This window comes from Salvelinus alpinus, chromosome 15 (assembly GCF_045679555.1).
Source record: "Salvelinus alpinus chromosome 15, SLU_Salpinus.1, whole genome shotgun sequence".
In the NCBI taxonomy this organism is placed as follows: domain Eukaryota; kingdom Metazoa; phylum Chordata; class Actinopteri; order Salmoniformes; family Salmonidae; genus Salvelinus; species Salvelinus alpinus.
The window spans coordinates 5081882-5103890 of NC_092100.1; the positions used below are offsets into that span (position 1 = coordinate 5081882).

The 22009-nt window shown below is 43.7% G+C and overlaps 1 protein-coding gene across 2 annotated transcripts in view; it reads right to left on the reverse strand.

Moving 5' to 3' along the window:
* LOC139539405 (tyrosine-protein kinase RYK-like) overlaps window positions 1-22009 on the reverse strand; it is a 180687-nt gene that overhangs the window by 43653 nt on the left and 115025 nt on the right. For both annotated transcript variants that reach the window (XM_071342306.1, XM_071342307.1), the window contains one exon: window positions 10968-11093. In XM_071342306.1, the coding sequence (XP_071198407.1) occupies window positions 10968-11093 (126 nt within the window). The remainder of the gene's footprint in view (window positions 1-10967; window positions 11094-22009) is intronic.

Here is a 22009-nt window from a genome sequence, read left to right on the forward strand (position 1 = left end):
GAGCCCGTTACACCAGAGATCCCCTCTGACCATGTTGAGCCCATTACACCAGAGATCACCTCTGACCATGTTGAGCCCGTTACACCAGAGATCCCCTCTGACCATGTTGAGCCCATTACACCAGAGATCCCCTCTGACCATGTTGAGCCCATTACACCAGAGAGTCTGACCAGACCCAACAAGATGAGCCCATTACACCAGAGAGTCTGACCAGACCCAACAAGATGAGCCCATTACACCAGAGATCCCCTCTGACCAGACCCAACAAGATGAGCCCATTACACCAGAGAGTCTGACCAGACCCAACAAGATGAGCCCGTTACACCAGAGAGTCTGACCAGACCCAACAAGATGAGCCCGTTACACCAGAGAGTCTGACCAGACCCAACAAGATGAGCCCATTACACCAGAGAGTCTGACCAGACCCAACAAGATGAGCCCATTACACCAGAGAGTCTGACCAGACCCAACAAGATGAGCCCATTACACCAGAGAGTCTGACCAGACCCAACAAGATGAGCCCATTACACCAGAGAGTCTGACCAGACCCAACAAGATGAGCCCATTACACCAGAGAGTCTGACCAGACCCAACAAGATGAGCCCATTACACCAGAGAGTCTGACCAGACCCAACAAGATGAGCCCATTACACCAGAGAGTCTGACCAGACCCAACAAGATGAGCCCATTACACCAGAGAGTCTGACCAGACCCAACAAGATGAGCCCATTACACCAGAGAGTCTGACCAGACCCAACAAGATGAGCCCATTACACCAGAGAGTCTGACCAGACCCAACAAGATGAGCCCATTACACCAGAGAGTCTGACCAGACCCAACAAGATGAGCCCATTACACCAGAGAGTCTGACCAGACCCAACAAGATGAGCCCATTACACCAGAGAGTCTGACCAGACCCAACAAGATGAGCCCATTACACCAGAGAGTCTGACCAGACCCAACAAGATGAGCCCATTACACCAGAGAGTCTGACCAGACCCAACAAGATGAGCCCATTACACCAGAGAGTCTGACCAGACCCAACAAGATGAGCCCATTACACCAGAGAGTCTGACCAGACCCAACAAGATGAGCCCATTACACCAGAGAGTCTGACCAGACCCAACAAGATGAGCCCATTACACCAGAGAGTCTGACCAGACCCAACAAGATGAGCCCATTACACCAGAGAGTCTGACCAGACCCAACAAGATGAGCCCATTACACCAGAGAGTCTGACCAGACCCAACAAGATGAGCCCATTACACCAGAGAGTCTGACCAGACCCAACAAGATGAGCCCATTACACCAGAGAGTCTGACCAGACCCAACAAGATGAGCCCATTACACCAGAGAGTCTGACCAGACCCAACAAGATGAGCCCATTACACCAGAGAGTCTGACCAGACCCAACAAGATGAGCCCATTACACCAGAGAGTCTGACCAGACCCAACAAGATGAGCCCATTACACCAGAGAGTCTGACCAGACCCAACAAGATGAGCCCATTACACCAGAGAGTCTGACCAGACCCAACAAGATGAGCCCATTACACCAGAGAGTCTGACCAGACCCAACAAGATGAGCCCATTACATATGCATTGTGATTTGATGTTCCAAACATATTTCTCACCATATGTCTGTGGCAGAGGAACAAGAGAGAGAAATGAGAAAACTAGTTTTGGTCAGTCATGGAAATTAAAGTGAAAAATACTGCACTTTTGGTGCAGGTAGAGCAAACTAGCGCAAAAAACAATATTGCGATCTTGTCAAAACTATATAATATTGTAAAAAAATGATATCCGATATGTACCTGGATACACAGTTTTCTCTTCTCTGTGGATACACACTATTCTCTTCTGTGGATACACAGTATTCTCTTCTCTGTGGATACACACTATTCTCTTCTTTGTGGATAGACACTATTCTCTTCTCTGTGGATACACACTATTCTCTTCTCTGTGGATACACACTATTCTCTTCTTTGTGGATAGACACTATTCTCTTCTCTGTGGATACACACTATTCTCTTCTCTGTGGATACACACTATTCTCTTCTCTGTGGATACACACTATTCTCTTCTCTGTGGATACACACTATTCTCTTCTCTGTGGATACACACTATTCTCTTCTCTGTGGATACACACTATTCTCTTCTCTGTGGATACACACTATTCTCTTCTCTGTGGATACACACTATTCTCTTCTCTGTGGATACACACTATTCTCTTCTTTGTGGATACACACTATTCTCTTCTTTGTGGATACACACTATTCTCTTCTTTGTGGATACACACCAGATACACAGTATTCTCTTCTCTGTGGATACACACCAGATACACAGGATTCTCTTCTCTGTGGATACACACCAGAAACACAGTATTCTCTTCTCTGTGGATACACAACATATACACAGTATTCGCTTCTCTGTGGATACACACCAGATACACAGTATTCGCATCTCTGTGGATACACAGTATTCTCATCTCTGTGGATACACAGTATTCTCATCTCTGTGGATACACAGTATTCTCATCTCTGTGGATACACATTAGATACACAGTATTCTCATCTCTGTGGATACACAGTATTCTCGTTGTGGACACACACCAGATACACAGTATTCTCATCTCTGTGGATACACAGTATTCTCTTCTCAGTGGATACACACCAGATACACAGTATTCTCATCTCTGTGGATACACATTAGATACACAGTATTCTCATCTCTGTGGATACACAGTATTCTCGTTGTGGATACACACCAGATACACAATATTCTCTTCTCTGTGGATACACAGTATTCTCTTCTCTGTGGATACACAGTATTCTCTTCTCTGTGGATACACAGTATTCTCTTCTCTGTGATGCCAGCAGTAGAGAGAAGCCACTGCTTTCCTAGAAGTGAGTAACACAGGCCTGGACAGTGAAGGTGTCGTCAGCGTCTCTGCACTATAAAACAATTATTGTGTGACAAAGTTCAGACCAAAAAAGGTCTTCGCCAGGACATCACATACAGACCTTGTAATGAACGGTGTTATTAGGAGACGGAAGCTGTTTGTTTTCTACAATGTGTGTGTTCAACTTTCAGTTGTTTCACAACAAGGTAAAACAATAACAATCATTCATCAGTCATGAATCAGACTCCTCTATTACGCTGCTACTCTGTTTATTATCTATACATAGTCACTTTAATAACTATACCTACATGTACATATTACCTCAATTACCTCGACTAACCTGTGCCCCTGCACATTGACCCTGTACTGGTACCCCCTGTATATAGCCTCCACATTGACTCTGTACCGGTACCCCCTGTATATAGTCTCCACGTTGACTCTGTACCAGTACCCCCTGTATATAGCCTCCACATTGACTCTGTACTGGTACCCCCTGTATATAACCTCCACATTGACCCTGTACTGGTACCCCCTGTATATAGCCTCCACATTGACTCTGTACCGGTACCCCCTGTATATAGCCTCCACATTGACTCTGTACCGTAACATCCTGTATATTGACTCTGTACCGTAACACCCTGTATATAGCCTCCACGTTGACTCTGTACCAGTACCCCCTGTATATAGCCTCCACATTGACTCTGTACCGGTACCCCCTGTATATAGTCTCCACATTGACTCTGTACCGTAACACCCTGTATATAGCCTCCACATTGACTCTGTACCGTAACACCCTGTATATAGCCTCCACATTGACTCTGTACCGTAACACCCTGTATATAGCCTCCACATTGACTCTGTACTGTAACACCCTGTATATAGTCTCCACATTGACTCTGTACCGTAACACCCTGTATATAGCCTCCACATTGACTCTGTACCGTAACACCCTGTATATAGCCTCCACATTGACTCTGTACCGTAACACCCTGTATATAGCCTCCACATTGACTCTGTACCGTAACACCCTGTATATAGCCTCCACATTGACTCTGTACTGTAACACCCTGTATATAGCCTCCACATTGACTCTGTACCGTAACACCCTGTATATAGCCTCCACATTGACTCTGTACCGTAACACCCTGTATATAGCCTCCACATTGACTCTGTACCGTAACACCCTGTATATAGCCTCCACATTGACTCTGTACCGTAACACCCTGTATATAGCCTCCACATTGACTCTGTACCGTAACACCCTGTATATAGCCTCCCCATTGACTCTGTACCGTAACACCCTGTATATAGCCTCCACTCCATATAGGGAATAGGGCTCCCTTTACACTTGTGTGTGTGTGTAAGGTAGTAGTTGTAGAATTGTTAGGTTAGATTACTTGTTGGTTATTACTGCATTGTCGGAACTAGAAGCACAAGCATTTCGCTACACTCGCATTAACATCTGCTAACCATGTGTATGTGACTAATAAAATTTGATTTGATTTGATTTTTGACATTGACTCTGTACTGTAACACCCTGTATATAGTCTCCACATTGACTCTGTACCGTAACACCCTGTATATAGCCTCCACATTGACTCTGTACCGTAACACCCTGTATATAGCCTCCACATTGACTCTGTACCGTAACACCCTGTATATTGACTCCACATTGACTCTGTACCGTAACACCCTGTATATTGACTCTGTACCGTAACACCCTGTATATAGCCTCCACATTGACTCTGTACCAGTACCCCCTGTATATAGCCTCCACATTGACTCTGTACCGGTACCCCCTGTATATAGCCTCCACATTGACTCTGTACCAGTACCCCGTGTAATATAGCCTCCACGTTGACTCTGTACCAGTACCCCCTGTATATAGCCTCCACATTGACTCTGTACCGGTACCCCCTGTATATAGCCTCCACATTGACTCTGTACCGTAACACCCTGTATATAGCCTCCACATTGACTCTGTACCGTAACACCCTGTATATAGCCTCCACATTGACTCTGTACCGTTACACCCTGTATATAGCCTCCACATTGACTCTGTACCGTAACACCCTGTATATAGTCTCCACATTGACTCTGTACCGTAACCCCCTGTATATAGCCTCCACATTGACTCTGTACCGGTACCCCCTGTATATAGCCTCCACATTGACTCTGTACCGGTACCCCCTGTATATAGCCTCCACATTGACTCTGTACCGTAACACCCTGTATATTGACTCTGTACCGTAACCCCCTGTATATAGCCTCCACATTGACTCTGTACCGGTACCCCCTGTATATAGCCTCCACATTGACTCTGTACCGTAACACCCTGTATATTGACTCTGTACCGTAACACCCTGTATATAGCCTCCACATTGACTCTGTACCGTAACACCCTGTATATAGCCTCCACATTGAATCTGTACCGTAACAGCCTGTATATACCCTCCAAATTGACTCTGTACCGTAACACCCTGTATATACCCTCCACATTGACTCTGTACCGTAACACCCTGTATATAGCCTCCACATTGACTCTGTACCGGTACCCCCTGTATATAGCCTCCACATTGACTCTGTACCGGTACCCCCTGTATATAGCCTCCACATTGACTCTGTACCGTAAACCCTGTATATAGCCTCCACATTGACTCTGTACCGTAACACCCTGTATATTGACTCTGTACCGTAACACCCTGTATATAGCCTCCACGTTGACTCTGTACCAGTACCCCCTGTATATAGCCTCCACATTGACTCTGTACCGGTACCCCCTGTATATAGCCTCCACATTGACTCTGTACCGTAACACCCTGTGTATTGACTCTGTACCGGTACCCCCTTTATATGCTTCCTAACCGGCACCCTACAAAGTGCAGTAACCTAGGGCTCTGGTCTAAAGGAGTGCACTATATAGGGAATAGGGCTCTGGCCTAAAGGAGTGCACCACATAGGGAATAGGGCTCTGGTCTAAACTATATAGGGAATAGGGCTCTGGTCTAAACTATATAGGGAATAGGGCTCTGGTCTAAAGTAGTGCACTATATATGGAATAGGGCTCTGGTCTAAAGTAGTGCACCACATAGGGAATAGGGCTCTGGACTAAAGTAGTGCACTATATAGGGAATAGGGCTCTGGTCTAAAGTAGTGCACTATATAGGGTTCTGGTCTAAAGTATATAGGGAATAGGGGCCTGGTCTAAAGTAGTGTACTATATAGGGAATAGGGCTCTGGTCTAAAGTAGTGCACTATATAGGGAATAGGGCTCTGGTCTAAAGTAGTGCACTATATAGGGAATAGGGCTCTGGTCTAAAGTAGTGCACTATATAGGGAATAGGGCTCTGATCTAAAGTAGTGCACTATGTAGGGAATAGGGCTCTGGTCTAAAGTAGTGCACTATATAGGGAATAGGGCTCTGGTCTAAAGGAGTGCACTATATAGGGAATAGGGCTCTGGTCTAAAGTAGTGCACTATATAGGGAATAGGGCTCTGGTCTAAAGTAGTGCACTATATAGGGAATAGGGCTCTGGTCTAAAGTAGTGCACTATATAGGGAATAGGGCTCTGATCTAAAGTAGTGCACTATGTAGGGAATAGGGCTCTGGTCTAAAGTAGTGCACTATATAGGGAATAGGGCTCTGGACTAAAGTAGTGCACTATATAGGGAATAGGGCTCTGATCTAAAGTAGTGCACTATGTAGGGAATAGGGCTCTGGTCTAAAGTAGTGCACTATATAGGGTTCTGGTCTAAAGTATATAGGGAATAGGGCTCTGGTCTAAAGTAGTGCACTATATAGGGAATAGGGGCCTGGTCTAAAGTAGTGTACTATATAGGGAATAGGGCTCTGGTCTAAAGTAGTGCACTATATAGGGAATAGGGCTCTGGTCTAAAGTAGTGCCCTATATAGGGTTCTGGTCTAAAGTATATAGGGAATAGGGCTCTGGTCTAAAGTAGTGCACTATATAGGGAATAGGGCTCTGGTCTAAAGTAGTGCACTATATAGGGAATAGGGCTCTGGTCTAAAGTAGTGTACTATATAGGGAATAGGGCTCTGGTCTAAAGTAGTGCACTATATAGGGAATAGGGCTCTGGTCTAAAGTAGTGTACTATAAAGGGAATAGGGCTCTGGTCTAAAGTAGTGTACTATATAGGGAATAGGGCTCTGGTCTAAAGTAGTGCACTATATAGGGAATAGGGCTCTGATCTAAAGTAGTGCACTATGTAGGGAATAGGGCTCTGGTCTAAAGTAGTGCCCTATATAGGGTTCTGGTCTAAAGTATATAGGGAATAGGGCTCTGGTCTAAAGTAGTGCACTATATAGGGAATAGGGCTCTGGTCTAAAGTAGTGTACTATATAGGGAATAGGGCTCTGGTCTAAAGTAGTGCACTATATAGGGAATAGGGCTCTGGTCTAAAGTAGTGTACTATATAGGGAATAGGGCTCTGGTCTAAAGTAGTGTACTATATAGGGAATAGGGCTCTGGTCTAAAGTAGTGCACTATATAGGGAATAGGGCTCTGGTCTAAAGTAGTGCACTATATAGGGAATAGGGCTCTGGTCTAAAGTAGTGCACTATATAGGGAATAGGGCTCTGGTCTAAAGTAGTGCACTATATAGGGTTCTGGTCTAAAGTATATAGGGAATAGGGCTCTGATCTAAAGTAGTGCACTATATAGGCAATAGGGCTCTGGTCTAAAGTAGTGCACTATATAGGGAATAGGGCTCTGGACTAAAGTAGTGCACTATATAGGGAATAGGGCTCTGATCTAAAGTAGTGCACTATGTAGGGAATAGGGCTCTGGTCTAAAGTAGTGCACTATATAGGGAATAGGGCTCTGGTCTAAAGTAGTGCACTATATAGGGTTCTGGTCTAAAGTATATAGGGAATAGGGCTCTGGTCTAAAGTAGTGCACTATATAGGGAATAGGGTTCTGGTCTAAAGTAGTGCACTATATAGGGAATAGGGCTCTGGTCTAAAGTAGTGCACTATGTAGGGAATAGGGCTCTGGTCTAATGTAGTGCACTATACAGGGAATAGGGCTCTGGTCTAAAGTAGTGCACTATATAGGGTTCTGGTCTAAAGTATATAGGGAATAGGGCTCTGGTCTAAAGTAGTGCACTATATAGGGAATAGGGTTCTGGTCTAAAGTAGTGCACTATATAGGGAATAGGGCTCTGGTCTAAAGTAGTGCACTATGTAGGGAATAGGGCTCTGGTCTAAAGTAGTGCACTATACAGGGAATAGGGTTCCAGTTGGGACGTAAACACACACCTTGGCTGGTGTTAGTAGGAAGTGGGAGCTGATGGTTGGACAGTGTGTTCTGCCGTCTCTAGTTTCACAACATGTTCAGCCCATTACACCAGAAATAATGGTTTGTGTCAGAGCATTTATTCCCCTGTAGAGAACAACAGATCTAATGAACAAGTTGTTCCACGCCACAGCGCAATGTGTGTGTGTGTGTGTGTGTGTGTGTGTGTGTGTACACAGTTCATAAAGTATTGCCTTTTCTACATGTTACAGCAGAAATTCAAAATATATTTTTCCCCTCACCCATCTACACACAATACCCCATAACAACAAAGTGATAACATTATTTTAGACATTTCAGTAAATGTATTGAAAATGAAATACAGAAATATCTCATTTACATAAGTATTCACACCTGAGTCAATACTTTGTAGAAAACACCTTTGGCAGCGATTACAGCTGTGAGTCTTTCTGGGTAAATCTCTTAAGAGCTTTCCAAACCTGGATTGTATAACATTTGCCCATTATTCTTCAAGCTCTGCCAAATTGGCTGTTGATCATTGCTAGACAAACGTGTTCTAGTCTTGCCATAGCTGAACAGTAACTTGGCCTCTCAGGAACATTCACTGACTTTGGTCAACAACTCCAGTGTATATTTGGCCTTGTGTTTTAGGTTATTGTCCTGCTGAAAGGTGAATTCTAAGCAGACAACCAGGTTCTCCTCTAGGATGATGCCTGTGTTATTTTTTTATCCTGAAAAACTCCCTAGTCCTTAACGATTACAAGCATACCCATATAACATGATGCAGCCATCACTATGCTTGAAAATATGGAGAGTGGGACTCAGTGATGTGTTGTATTGGATTTGCCCCAAACTTAATACTTTGTATTCAGGACAAAAAGTGAATTGCTTTGCAATTTTTTTTTGCAGTATTACTTTAGTGCCTTGTTGCAAACAGGATGCATGTTTTGGAATATTTGTATTATTCTGTACAGGTTTCATTCTTTTCCTTCTGTCAATTAGGTTAGTATTGTGGCGTAACTACCATGTTGTTGATCCATCCTCAGTTTTCTCCTATCACAGCCATTAAACTCTGTAACTGTTTTAAAGTCACCATTGGCTTCACAGTGAAATCCCTGAGCGGTTTCCTTCCTCTTCGGCAACTGAGTTGGTAGAGCTTGGAGCTTGGTAACGCCAGGTTTGTGAGTTAGATTCCTACGGGGGACCAGTACGAAAAAGTACAAAATGTATGCACTTCCAACTGTAAGTATCTCTGGATAAGAGCATCTGCTAAATGAATGAAATGTCAAATGTTTGCGATCCATTCGAAAACATCCTGGGTCTTTGTGGTTGAAATTCACTGCTCGACTAATGGACCGTACAGCTAATTGTATGTGTGGGGTACAGAGGTAGTCATTAAAAATAAAAGAAATCAGAGTGAGTCCATGCAACTTATTGTGTGACTTGTTAAAATTTTTCCTCCTGGCTTGCCATATCAAAAGGGTTAAATAATTACTGACTCAAACCATTTCATTTTTTATTAAAATTGTAAAGATTTTGAAGAACATAATTCCCTTTTAGAGTAGTGTGTGACAAAACATATCAATTGAATATATTTTTTGAAAATGTTTAATTCAGGCTCTAACACAACAAAATCTGTAATAAGTCAAAGGGTATGAATACTTCCTCGAGTACTATATGTGTACACATCTGTGTGTACTATGACTGGGGTGTGAATACTTCCTGAAGTACTATATGTGTACACATCTGTGTGTACTGTGACTGTCTGGCAACTAAAGATGTCTCATTAATGCTGTACAGATACAGTCATAATATTTATATTACAACATCTAATGCAGTTTAATCACCAGGAGTCTGGTTATATTCAGACCTGAAACCAAGGCTGCTCTGTGATTCTAGGGGTTAGGAACTGTTGCAGTTGAAATTCTCCAGTGTGTGTGTGCATAGCGTTACCTTCGTGTGTGTGTGTGTGTGTGTGTGTGTGTGTGTGTGTGTGTGTGTGTGGTGTGTGTATAGCGTTACCTTCATGTGTGTGTGTGGTGTGTGTGTGTGTGGTGTGTGTATAGCTTTACCTTCGTGCAGGACGTGTGTGTGTGTGGTGTGTGTATAGCGTTACCTTTGTGCAGGACGTGTGTGTGTGTTACCTTCGTGCAGGACGTCCCGTAGAGTGACTCTCTGTGTGTGTGTGTGTGTGTGTGTGTGTGTGTGTGTGTGTGTGTGTGTGTGTGTGTGTGTGTGTGTTACCTTCGTGCAGGACGTCCCGTAGAGTGACTCTCTGTGTGTGTGTGTGTGTGTGTGTGTGTGTGTGTGTGTGTGTGTGTGTGTGTGTTACCTTCGTGCAGGACGTCCCGTAGAGTGACTCTCTGTGTGTGTGTGTGTGTGTGTGTGTGTGTGTGTGTGTGTGTTACCTTCGTGCAGGACGTCCCGTAGAGTGACTCTCTGTGTGTGTGTGTGTGTGTGTGTGTGTGTGTGTGTGTGTGTTACCTTCGTGCAGGACGTCCCGTAGAGTGACTCTCTGTGTGTGTGTGTGTGTGTGTGTGTGTGTGTGTGTGTGTGTTACCTTCGTGCAGGACGTCCCGTAGAGTGACTCTCTGTGTGTGTGTGTGTGTGTGTGTGTGTGTGTGTGTGTGTGTTACCTTCGTGCAGGACGTCCCGTAGAGTGACTCTCTGTGTGTGTGTGTGTGTGTGTGTGTGTGTGTGTGTGTGTGTTACCTTCGTGCAGGACGTCCCGTAGAGTGACTCTCTGTGTGTGTGTGTGTGTGTGTGTGTGTGTGTGTGTGTGTGTGTTACCTTCGTGCAGGACGTCCCGTAGAGTGACTCTCTGTCTGGAGATGGAGATGTCTTTGACCTTGGCTTTGGCTTCCAGCAGACTAACACTTCTCAGGTCGTTCTTCTCAATACGCAGGGACGGGTAGCCTAGGAGAGATAAATACATATATATATAGATACAGGGACGGGTAGCCTGGGAGAGATAAATACATATATATATAGATACAGGGACGGGTAGCCTGGGAGAGATAAATACATATATATATAGATACAGGGACGGGTAGCCTGGGAGAGATAAATACATATATATATAGATACAGGGACGGGTAGCCTAGGAGAGATAAATACATATATATATAGATACAGGGACGGGTAGCCTAGGAGAGATAAATACATATATATATAGATACAGGGACGGGTAGCCTGGGAGAGATAAATACATATATATATAGATACAGGGACGGGTAGCCTGGGAGAGATAAATACATATATATATAGATACAGGGACGGGTAGCCTAGGAGAGATAAATACATATATATATAGATACAGGGACGGGTAGCCTAGGAGAGATAAATACATATATATATAGATACAGGGACGGGTAGCCTAGGGAGAGATAAATACATATATATATAGATACAGGGACGGGTAGCCTGGGAGAGATAAATACATATATATATAGATACAGGGACGGGTAGCCTGGGAGAGATAAATACATATATATATAGATACAGGGACGGGTAGCCTGGGAGAGATAAATACATATATATATAGATACAGGGACGGGTAGCCTAGGAGAGATAAATACATATATATATAGATACAGGGACGGGTAGCCTAGGAGAGATAAATACATATATATATAGATACAGGGACGGGTAGCCTAGGAGAGATAAATACATATATATATAGATACAGGGACGGGTAGCCTAGGAGAGATAAATACATATATATATAGATACAGGGACGGGTAGCCTAGGAGAGATAAATACATATATATATAGATACAGGGACGGGTAGCCTGGGAGAGATAAATACATATATATATAGATACAGGGACGGGTAGCCTAGGAGAGATAAATACATATATATATAGATACAGGGACGGGTAGCCTAGGAGAGATAAATACATATATATATAGATACAGGGACGGGTAGCCTAGGAGAGATAAATACATATATATATAGATACAGGGACGGGTAGCCTAGGAGAGATAAATACATATATATATAGATACAGGGACGGGTAGCCTAGGAGAGATAAATACATATATATATAGATACAGGGACGGGTAGCCTAGGAGAGATAAATACATATATATATAGATACAGGGACGGGTAGCCTAGGAGAGATAAATACATATATATATAGATACAGGGACGGGTAGCCTGGGAGAGATAAATACATATATATATAGATACAGGGACGGGTAGCCTGGGAGAGATAAATACATATATATATAGATACAGGGACGGGTAGCCTGGGAGAGATAAATACATATATATATAGATACAGGGACGGGTAGCCTGGGAGAGATAAATACATATATATATAGATACAGGGACGGGTAGCCTAGGAGAGATAAATACATATATATATAGATACAGGGACGGGTAGCCTAGGAGAGATAAATACATATATATATAGATACAGGGACGGGTAGCCTAGGAGAGATAAATACATATATATATAGATACAGGGACGGGTAGCCTAGGAGAGATAAATACATATATATATAGATACAGGGACGGGTAGCCTAGGAGAGATAAATACATATATATATAGATACAGGGACGGGTAGCCTGGGAGAGATAAATACATATATATATAGATACAGGGACGGGTAGCCTAGGAGAGATAAATACATATATATATAGATACAGGGACGGGTAGCCTAGGAGAGATAAATACATATATATATAGATACAGGGACGGGTAGCCTAGGAGAGATAAATACATATATATATAGATACAGGGACGGGTAGCCTAGGAGAGATAAATACATATATATATAGATACAGGGACGGGTAGCCTAGGAGAGATAAATACATATATATATAGATACAGGGACGGGTAGCCTAGGAGAGATAAATACATATATATATAGATACAGGGACGGGTAGCCTTGGAGAGATAAATACATATATATATAGATACAGGGACGGGTAGCCTAGGAGAGATAAATACATATATATATAGATACAGGGACGGGTAGCCTAGGAGAGATAAATACATATATATATAGATACAGGGACGGGTAGCCTGGGAGAGATAAATACATATATATATAGATACAGGGACGGGTAGCCTGGGAGAGATAAATACATATATATATAGATACAGGGACGGGTAGCCTAGGAGAGATAAATACATATATATATATAGATACAGGGACGGGTAGCCTAGGAGAGATAAATACATATATATATAGATACAGGGACGGGTAGCCTGGGAGAGATAAATACATATATATATAGATACAGGGACGGGTAGCCTAGGAGAGATAAATACATATATATAGATACAGGGACTTGTGGATGTCTACAATTTTTTTTCTGAGGTCTTGGCTGATTTCTTTTGATTTTCCCATGATGTCAAGCAAAGAGGCACTGAGTTTGAAGGTAGGCCTTGAAATACATCCACAGGTACATCTCCAATTGACTCAAATGATGTCAATTAGCCTATCAGAAGCTTCTAAAGCCATGACATCATTTTCTGGAATTTTCCAAGCTGTTTAAAGGCACAGTCAACTTAGTGTATGTAAACTTCTGACCCACTGGAATTGTGATACAGTGAATTATAAGTGAAATAATCTGTCTGTAAACAATTGTTGGAAGAATGTGTGTCATGCACAAAGTACATGTCCTAACTGACTTGCCAAAACTTTAGTTTGTTAACAAGAAATTTGTGGAGTGGTTGAAAAACGAGTTAATGTCTAAGACTGAATCAGCCCGTAAACCGACTGCAACAGAAATCAGCCCGTAAACCGACTGCAACAGAAATCAGCCCGTAAACTCGACTGCAACAGAAATCAGCCCGTAAACCGACTGCAACAGAAATCAGCCCGTAAACCGACTGCAACAGAAATCAGCCCGTAAACCGACTGCAACAGAAATCAGCCCGTAAACCGACTGCAACAGAAATCAGCCCGTAAACCCGACTGCAACAGAAATCAGCCAATCAAAAGAAGAGAAAGACAAAAGGCTGATTGGCAGCATCTCATACGGTTCATCTTTCGTCCAGTATTACAACACCCTGTTTCATAACATAACAGCTCTTCTCAGCACACAGACATTACAGTACGTTCACGTTTGACAGCTATCAGTGCAGTAACACAGGTAATTAAGAACATTCACATACCATATCAAATCAAGTTTATTTTATATAGCCCTTCGTACATCAGCTAATATCTCGAAGTGCTGTACAGAAACCCAGCCTAAAACCCCAAACAGCAAGCAATGCAGGTGTAGAAGCACGGCGGCTAGGAAAAACTCCCTAGAAAGGCCAAAATCTAGGAAGAAACCTAGAGAGGAACCAGGCTATGAGGGGTGGCCAGTCCTCTTCTGGCTGTGCCGGGTGGAGATTAACAATGACATCATAACAATGACATCAGCTCCCCACCGCAGGGTTATAACTATACAACGTCAACACAACCCTTTCTATAACACCGTATCCCCTGTGTACACAACATGTCAACGATGACAGATAACACATCAATGTGATACAACAGGTGGGTCTAATCCCGGATGCTGATTGGTTAAAACCGCATTCCAGACGGTGTCTATTCCAACAGTTAACACCGGCTAAAGCTAAGACGCTGAAATGCCTATTTACTCTGTTCCATCTGACTGCGTAGTCCACTGTCTCATCAGCCCAGCCAGGCAATTTATAAACTTTATCTCCACTGATAAATGCATCGAGACATCATCTCCCATTTCTTTTAGACTAGCAATTGGTTTTCAATAGAGGAGATTAGTATAAACCTTGTCTGTCCCTCTGACATTTGCAATGTAGTTTTAATATTGAAGCATGGCAACAGAACATTTAGAACGAACGACTGGGTCACGTCGCAAGAAACAGAACAAAAAGACTTAACGACTGGGTCATGTCTCTGGCAACAGAACCGCTAGAACGAACGATCAACCGGCTTGGGTAGCAACCTTAAATGTGTCTGGACTATCTCGTGGAAGGATGAAACAGTATGAATAAATTCATCAAAATAACGTTTTTAATGAAAATATGTCAATCATTTTAATATGTCGGTAACCCGTTGTATAAAAGAGATAATGCCCTCGAAGCCGGTGTTTGGAGGATATATTGTCACGGTTTGCCGGCCGAAGACGAACAACACCCATGCCAATATATCCTCCAAACACCGGCTTCGAGGATATTACCACTTACTGGGAACATGTCAGTGGAGACAGATAACACGTTGCAGAACCTCAGACAGACAGACTGGTTAATCACGGATAAAGACTGGAACAGTGAAGACAGACTAGTTAACCACAGATAAAGACTGGAACAGTGAAGACAGACTGGTTAAATCACGGATAAATACTGGAACAGTGAAGACCGACTGGTTAACCAAGGATAAAGACTGGAACAGTGAAGACAGACTGGTTAACCACGGATAAAGACTGGAACAGTGAAGACAGACTGGTTAACCAAGGATAAAGACTGGAACAGTGAAGACAGACTGATTAACCAAGGATAAAGACTGGAACAGTGAAGACAGACTGGTTAACCAAGGATAAAGACTGGAACAGTGAAGACAGACTGGTTAAATCACGGATAAATACTGGAACAGTGAAGACAGACTGGTTAACCAAGGATAAAGACTGGAACAGTGAAGACAGACTGGTTAACCAAGGATAAAGACTGGAACAGTGAAGACAGACTGGTTAACCACGGATAAAGACTGGAACAGTGACAGACAGACTGGTTAACCACGGATAAAGACTGGAACAGTGAAGACAGACTGATTAACCACGGTTAAAGACTGGAACAGTGACAGACAGACTGGTTAACCACGGATAAAGACTGGAACAGTGAAGACAGACTGGTTAACCACGGATAAAGACTGGAACAGTGACAGACAGACTGGTTAACCAAGGATAAAGACTGGAACAGTGAAGACAGACTGGTTAACCAAGGATAAAGACTGGAACAGTGAAGACAGACTGGTTAAATCACGGATAAAGACTGGAACAGTGACAGACAGACTGGTTAACCACGGATAAAGACTGGAACAGTGAAGACAGACTGGTTAACCACGGATAAAGACTGGAACAGTGAAGACAGACTGGTTAACCACGGATAAATACTGAAACAAATTAGAGGCTAAGAGAGACTCAAACCAAAGACCTATATGAAAACAGAAGGGGCGTGGGGGGGCCTCTCGAGTGGCGCAGCGGTCTAAGGCACTGCATCACAGTGCTCAAGGCGTTACTACAGACCCGGGTTCGATTCCAGGCTGTGCTGCAGCCGGCCGTGACCGGGAGACCCATGAGGCGGCGCACAATTGGACCAGCGTCGTCCGGGGTTACAGGAGGGTTTCGGCCGGCTGGGGTGTCCTTGTTCCGTTGCGCTCGAGCGACTCCTTGTGGCAGGCTGGGCGCATGCACGCTGACTTCAGTCGCCAACTGTACGGTATTTCCTACGACACATTGATGCGGCTGGCTTCCAGGTTAAGCGTGCAGTGTGTCAAAAAGCAGCGCGGCTTTGCAAGGTCGTGTTAAGGAGGACGCACGGCTCTCGACCTTCGCCTCTCCCGAGTCCGTACGTGAGTCGCAGCGATGGGACAAGACTGTAACAACCAATTGGAAATCACGAGTAAACAGAAGGTGAGTTGAGCAATCAGACTGGCATCCAAGTATTAAAGCTACAATCAATTTGTGTTTGAGAACAGCAGCAGAAACAAATGGGAACGCAGACTACCATTCATCTAAATGACCAAAAATGCGTGGAAATATCCCAGAACCACTAGCAAAACCCCCAGCTTCACTCTAAGCAGGGACAGCTGGAATTTAATTACACCAGTCCAGGACAAGCTAAGCTAAGCCCCAGGGATCCATGAGGATGAAAATGTCCTGCATGCTAGAGAACATCCATCCTATTCAATGGTTTATATATATATATATATATATACACACTAGATGACTGAAAGGTGTCGCTGTGTTGAAGTCCCCGTGCCTCCATCTTGGTACTCCCCCAACGTTGTAAAACATATTTTGGACGCTCTACAAATGCATGTATTAATGTCTACAGCCACGTGTATTCTATTAGACACCTTCATGCATACTTTTAAATTAAATGTGAACATGAAAACATGAGCTCAAGTCACTTTTTTGTGTGAATTTTGAAGCATTTATGTAATTTAAAAACACAAAAGCTTGTTTATTCATGAAGGTCATGTTAATGGACTGATATAATCTCATAAACTCAACAAAAAAAATAAAAGTCCTCTCACTGTCAACTGCGTTTATTTTCAGCAAACTTAACATGTGTAAATATTTGTATGAACATTACAAGATTCAACAACTGAGACATAAACTGAACAAGTTCCACAGACATGTGACTAACAGAAATGGAATAATGTGTCCCTGAACAAAGGGGGGGTCAAAATCAAAAGTAACAGTCAGTATCTGGTCTGGACACCAAATGTATTAAGTACTGAAGTGAATCTCCTCCTCATGGACTGCACCAGATTTGCCACTTCTTGCTGTGAGATGTTACCCCACTCTTCCACCAAGGCCCCTGCAAGCTCCCGGACATTTCTGGGGGGGAATGGCCCTAGCCCTCACCCTCCGATCCAACAGGTCCCAGACGTGCTCAATGGGATTGAGATCCGGGCTCTTCGCTGGCCATGGCAGAACACTAACATTCCTGTCTTGCAGGAAATCACACACAGAACGAGCAGTATGGCTGGTGGCATTGTCGTGCTGGATGGTCATGTCAGGATGAGCCTGCAGGAAGGGTACCACATGAGGAAGTCTTCCCTGTAACACACAGCGTTGAGATTGCCTGCAATGACAACAAGCTCAGTCAGAAAATGCTGACACATCGCCCCAGACCATGACGGACCCTCCACCTCCAAATCGATCCCGCTCCAGAGTACAGGTCTTGGTGTAACGCTCATTCCTTTGACAATAAACGTGAATCCGACCATCACCCCTGTTGAGACAAAACCGTTACTCGTCAGTGAAGAGCACTTTTTGCCAGTCCTGTCTGGTCCAGCAACGGTGGGTTTGTGCCCATAGGCGATGTTGTTGCCGGTGATGTCTGGTGAGGACCTGCCTTACAAAAAGCCTACAAGCCCTCAGTCCAGCCTCTCTCAGCCGATTGCGGACAGTCTGAACACTGATGGAGGGATTGTGCGTTCCTGGTGTAACTCAGGGAGTTGTTGTTGCCATCCTGTACCTGTCCCGCAGGTGTGATGTACCAATCCTGTGCAGGTGTTGTCCTGTCTCCCTGTAGCGCTGTCTTAGGCGTCTCACAGTATGGACATTGCAATTTATTGCCCTGGCCACATCTGCAATCCTCATGCCTCCTTGCAGGATGCCTAAGGCACGTTCACGCAGATGAGCAGAGACCCTGGGAATCTTTGTTTTGGTGTTTTTCAGAGTCAGTAGAAAGGCCTCCTCAGTGTCCTAAGTTTTCATAACTGTGACCTTAATTGCCTTCCGTCTGTAAGCTGTTCGTATCTTAACGACCATTTCACTGGTGCATGTTCATTAATTGTTTATGGTTCATTGAACAAGCATGGGAAACAGTGTTTAAACCCTTTACAATGAAGATCTGTGAAGTTATTTGGATTTTTACAAATTATCTTTGAAAGACAGGGTCCTGAAAAAGGGACGTTTCTTTTTATGCCGAGTTCAGAACAAAACATAAAGGCTTGATAATTCATAAAGGTCATGTTAACTGATATTATCATAGAACAAAACATATAAGATCTTAACCTCAGATATTATTTTCATAATTTATTCCAAAACCTTATTCCTTTCCCCCATAGGGATTGGCTGAACGAACCAGAGGTAACTCATTTCCTGGTTTTAGGACTACAAGTTGGCAAGGCTCTATATAGGACGTTCCAACTCAACTCTGGACCTAGAAGCCAGTTCCACTGTATTTTTCATCGTTCCCCTCTAATCAGTTACTGGTTTAGACCTGGGACTCCAGGTGGGTGATATTAATGATCAGGTAGAACAGCACCGCAGCAGGCTCCGGACCTCGTAGGATAAGACTTGAACACCCCTGATATAGGACGAGCCCAAATAAAAAGAAAAAAATGCTTCATGAACTTCAAGAACCTCAATCACATGATGTCAGAGAACTGTGAGGTCAGGCTTGGTATGTGCCTTAATTATATACAGAGGCTTCAACTAATCCAGAAGAGTACTGCCAGGGTCCTGACCAGGACCAAGAAGTCAGACCACATCGAGCTGATCCTGGCCAAACTCCACTGGCTACTGGTCAACTACAGGATCGACTTCAAAATCCTCATGCTTGTATTTAAAGCCTTCAATGGATTTGTATTTATTATGGATCCCCGTTAGTTCCTGTCTAGACAGCAGCTACTCTTCCTGGGGTTTATTATGGATCCCCATTAGTTCCTGTCAAGGCAGCAGCTACTCTTCCTGGGGTTTATTATGGATCCCCATTTAGTTCCTGTCCAGGCAGCAGCTACTCTTCCTGGGGTTTATTATGGATCCCCGTTAGTTCCTGCCAAGGCAGCAGCTACTCTTCCTGTGGTTTATTATGGAGCCCCATTAGTTCCTGTCAAGGCAGCAGCTACTCTTCCTGGGGTTTATTATGGATCCCCGTTAGTTCCTGTCAAGGCAGCAGCTACTCTTCCTGTGGTTTATTATGGAGCCCCATTAGTTCCTGCCAAGGCAGCAGCTACTCTTCCTGGGGTTTATTATGGATCCCCGTTAGTTCCTGTCAAGGCAGCAGCTACTCTTCCTGTGGTTTATTATGGAGCCCCATTAGTTCCTGCCAAGGCAGCAGCTACTCTTCCTGGGGTTTATTATGGATCCCTGTTAGTTCCTGCCAAGGCAGCAGCTACTCTTCCTGGGGTTTATTATGGATCCCCATTAGTTCCTGCCAAGGCAGCAGCTACTCTTCCTGGGGTTTATTATGGATCCCCATTAGTTCCTGTCAAGGCAGCAGCTACTCTTCCTGGGGTTTATTATGGATCCCCGTTAGTTCCTGCCAAGGCAGCAGCTACTCTTCCTGGGGTTTATTATGGATCCCCATTAGTTCCTGTCAAGGCAGCAGCTACTCTTCCTGGGGTTTATTATGGATCCACACTAGTTCCTGTCAAGGCAGCAGCTACTCTTCCTGGGGTTTATTATGGATCCACACTAGTTCCTGTCAAGGCAGCAGCTACTCTTCCTGGGGTTTATTATGGATCCACACTAGTTCCTGTCAAGGCAGCAGCTACTCTTCCTGGGGTCCAGCAAAATTGAGGCAGTTATACAATTTTAAAAACATTACAATCATTTCAAAGATCTCACAACACACTCAGGCCCCTACTCCACCACTACCACATATCTGAAATACAAAATCCATGTGTACGTGTGTGTATAGTGCATATGTTATTGTGTGTGTATGCATGTGTCTGTGCCTATGTACAGTACAGTCGTGGCCAAAAGTTTTGAGAATGATATTAATTTCCACAAAGTTTGCTGCTTCAGTGTCTTTAGATATTTTTGTCAGATGTTACTACAGAATACTGAAGTATAATTACAAGCATTTCATAAGTGTTAAAGGCTTTTATTGACAATTACATTAAGTTGATGCAAAGACTCAATGTTTGCAGTGTTGACCCTTCTTTTTCAAGACCTCTGCAATCTGCCCTGGCATGCTGTCAATTAACTTCTGGGCCACATCCTGACTGATGGCAGCCCATTCTTGCATAACCAATGCTTGGAGTTTGTCAGAATTTGTGGGTTTTTGTTTGTGCACCCGCCTCTTGAGGATTGACCACAAGTTCTCAATGGGATTACGGTCTGGGGAGTATCCTGGCCATGGACCCAAAATATCAATGTTTTGTTCCCCGAGCCACTTAGTTATCACTTTAGCCTTATGGCAAGGTGCTCCATCATGCTGGAAAAGGCATTGTTCGTCACCAAACTGTTCCTGGATGGTTGGGAAAAGTTGCTCTCGAAGGATGTGTTGGTACCATTCTTTATTCATGGTTGTGTTCTTAGGAAAAATTGTGAGTGAGCCCACTCCCTTGGCTGAGAAGCAACCCCACACATGAATGGTCTCAGGATGCTTTACTGATGGCATGACACAGGACTGATGGTAGCGCTCACCATGTCTTCTCCGGACAAGCTTTTTTCCGGATGCCCCAAACAATCAGAAAGGGGATTCATCAGAGAAAATGACTTTACCCCAGTCCTCAGCAGTCCAATTCCATTCATGTTTTTTATCAGTAGATTTTTGAGATATTTAATTTGTATAGCGCTTTTCATGAGTTGTATTATTATAACGTAAATATAGAATAGAGAAAAACATAAGTAGCAAATTTTCTGTCATGTATTCTGAGATATAGGTGGTGGTGTGAGCAGACAGTCTGATATTTCTTCAGTCAGACAGTAGGCCTTTGGTATTATAAAGATTGTTGCTGCCACCTAGTGGGAAAACAGAGAACACTAAACTGCACTAAACCTTGAACACCTGTCTCTCTATGAGAGAGAGAAACTACACTGTGAAAATTGATTAAAACAAACACACGTGCCAAAATGTAGCAAAGCTAAGCACTGTTAGTGAAATGACTGTTTGCAGCCAATAACAGCAACGGTCATGTGGGATGGACCAGCTACCCAGTTCACTCAGTCATGTGGCTGGACTAGCTACCCAGTTCACTCAGTCATGTGGCTGGACTAGCTACCCAGTTCATTTAGTCATGTGGCTGGACTAGCTACCCAGTTCATTTAGTCATGTGGCTGGACTAGCTACCCAGTTCATTTAGTCATGTGGCTGGACTAGCTACCCAGTTAATTCAGTCATGTGGCTGGACTAGCTACCCAGTTCATTTAGTCATGTGGGCTG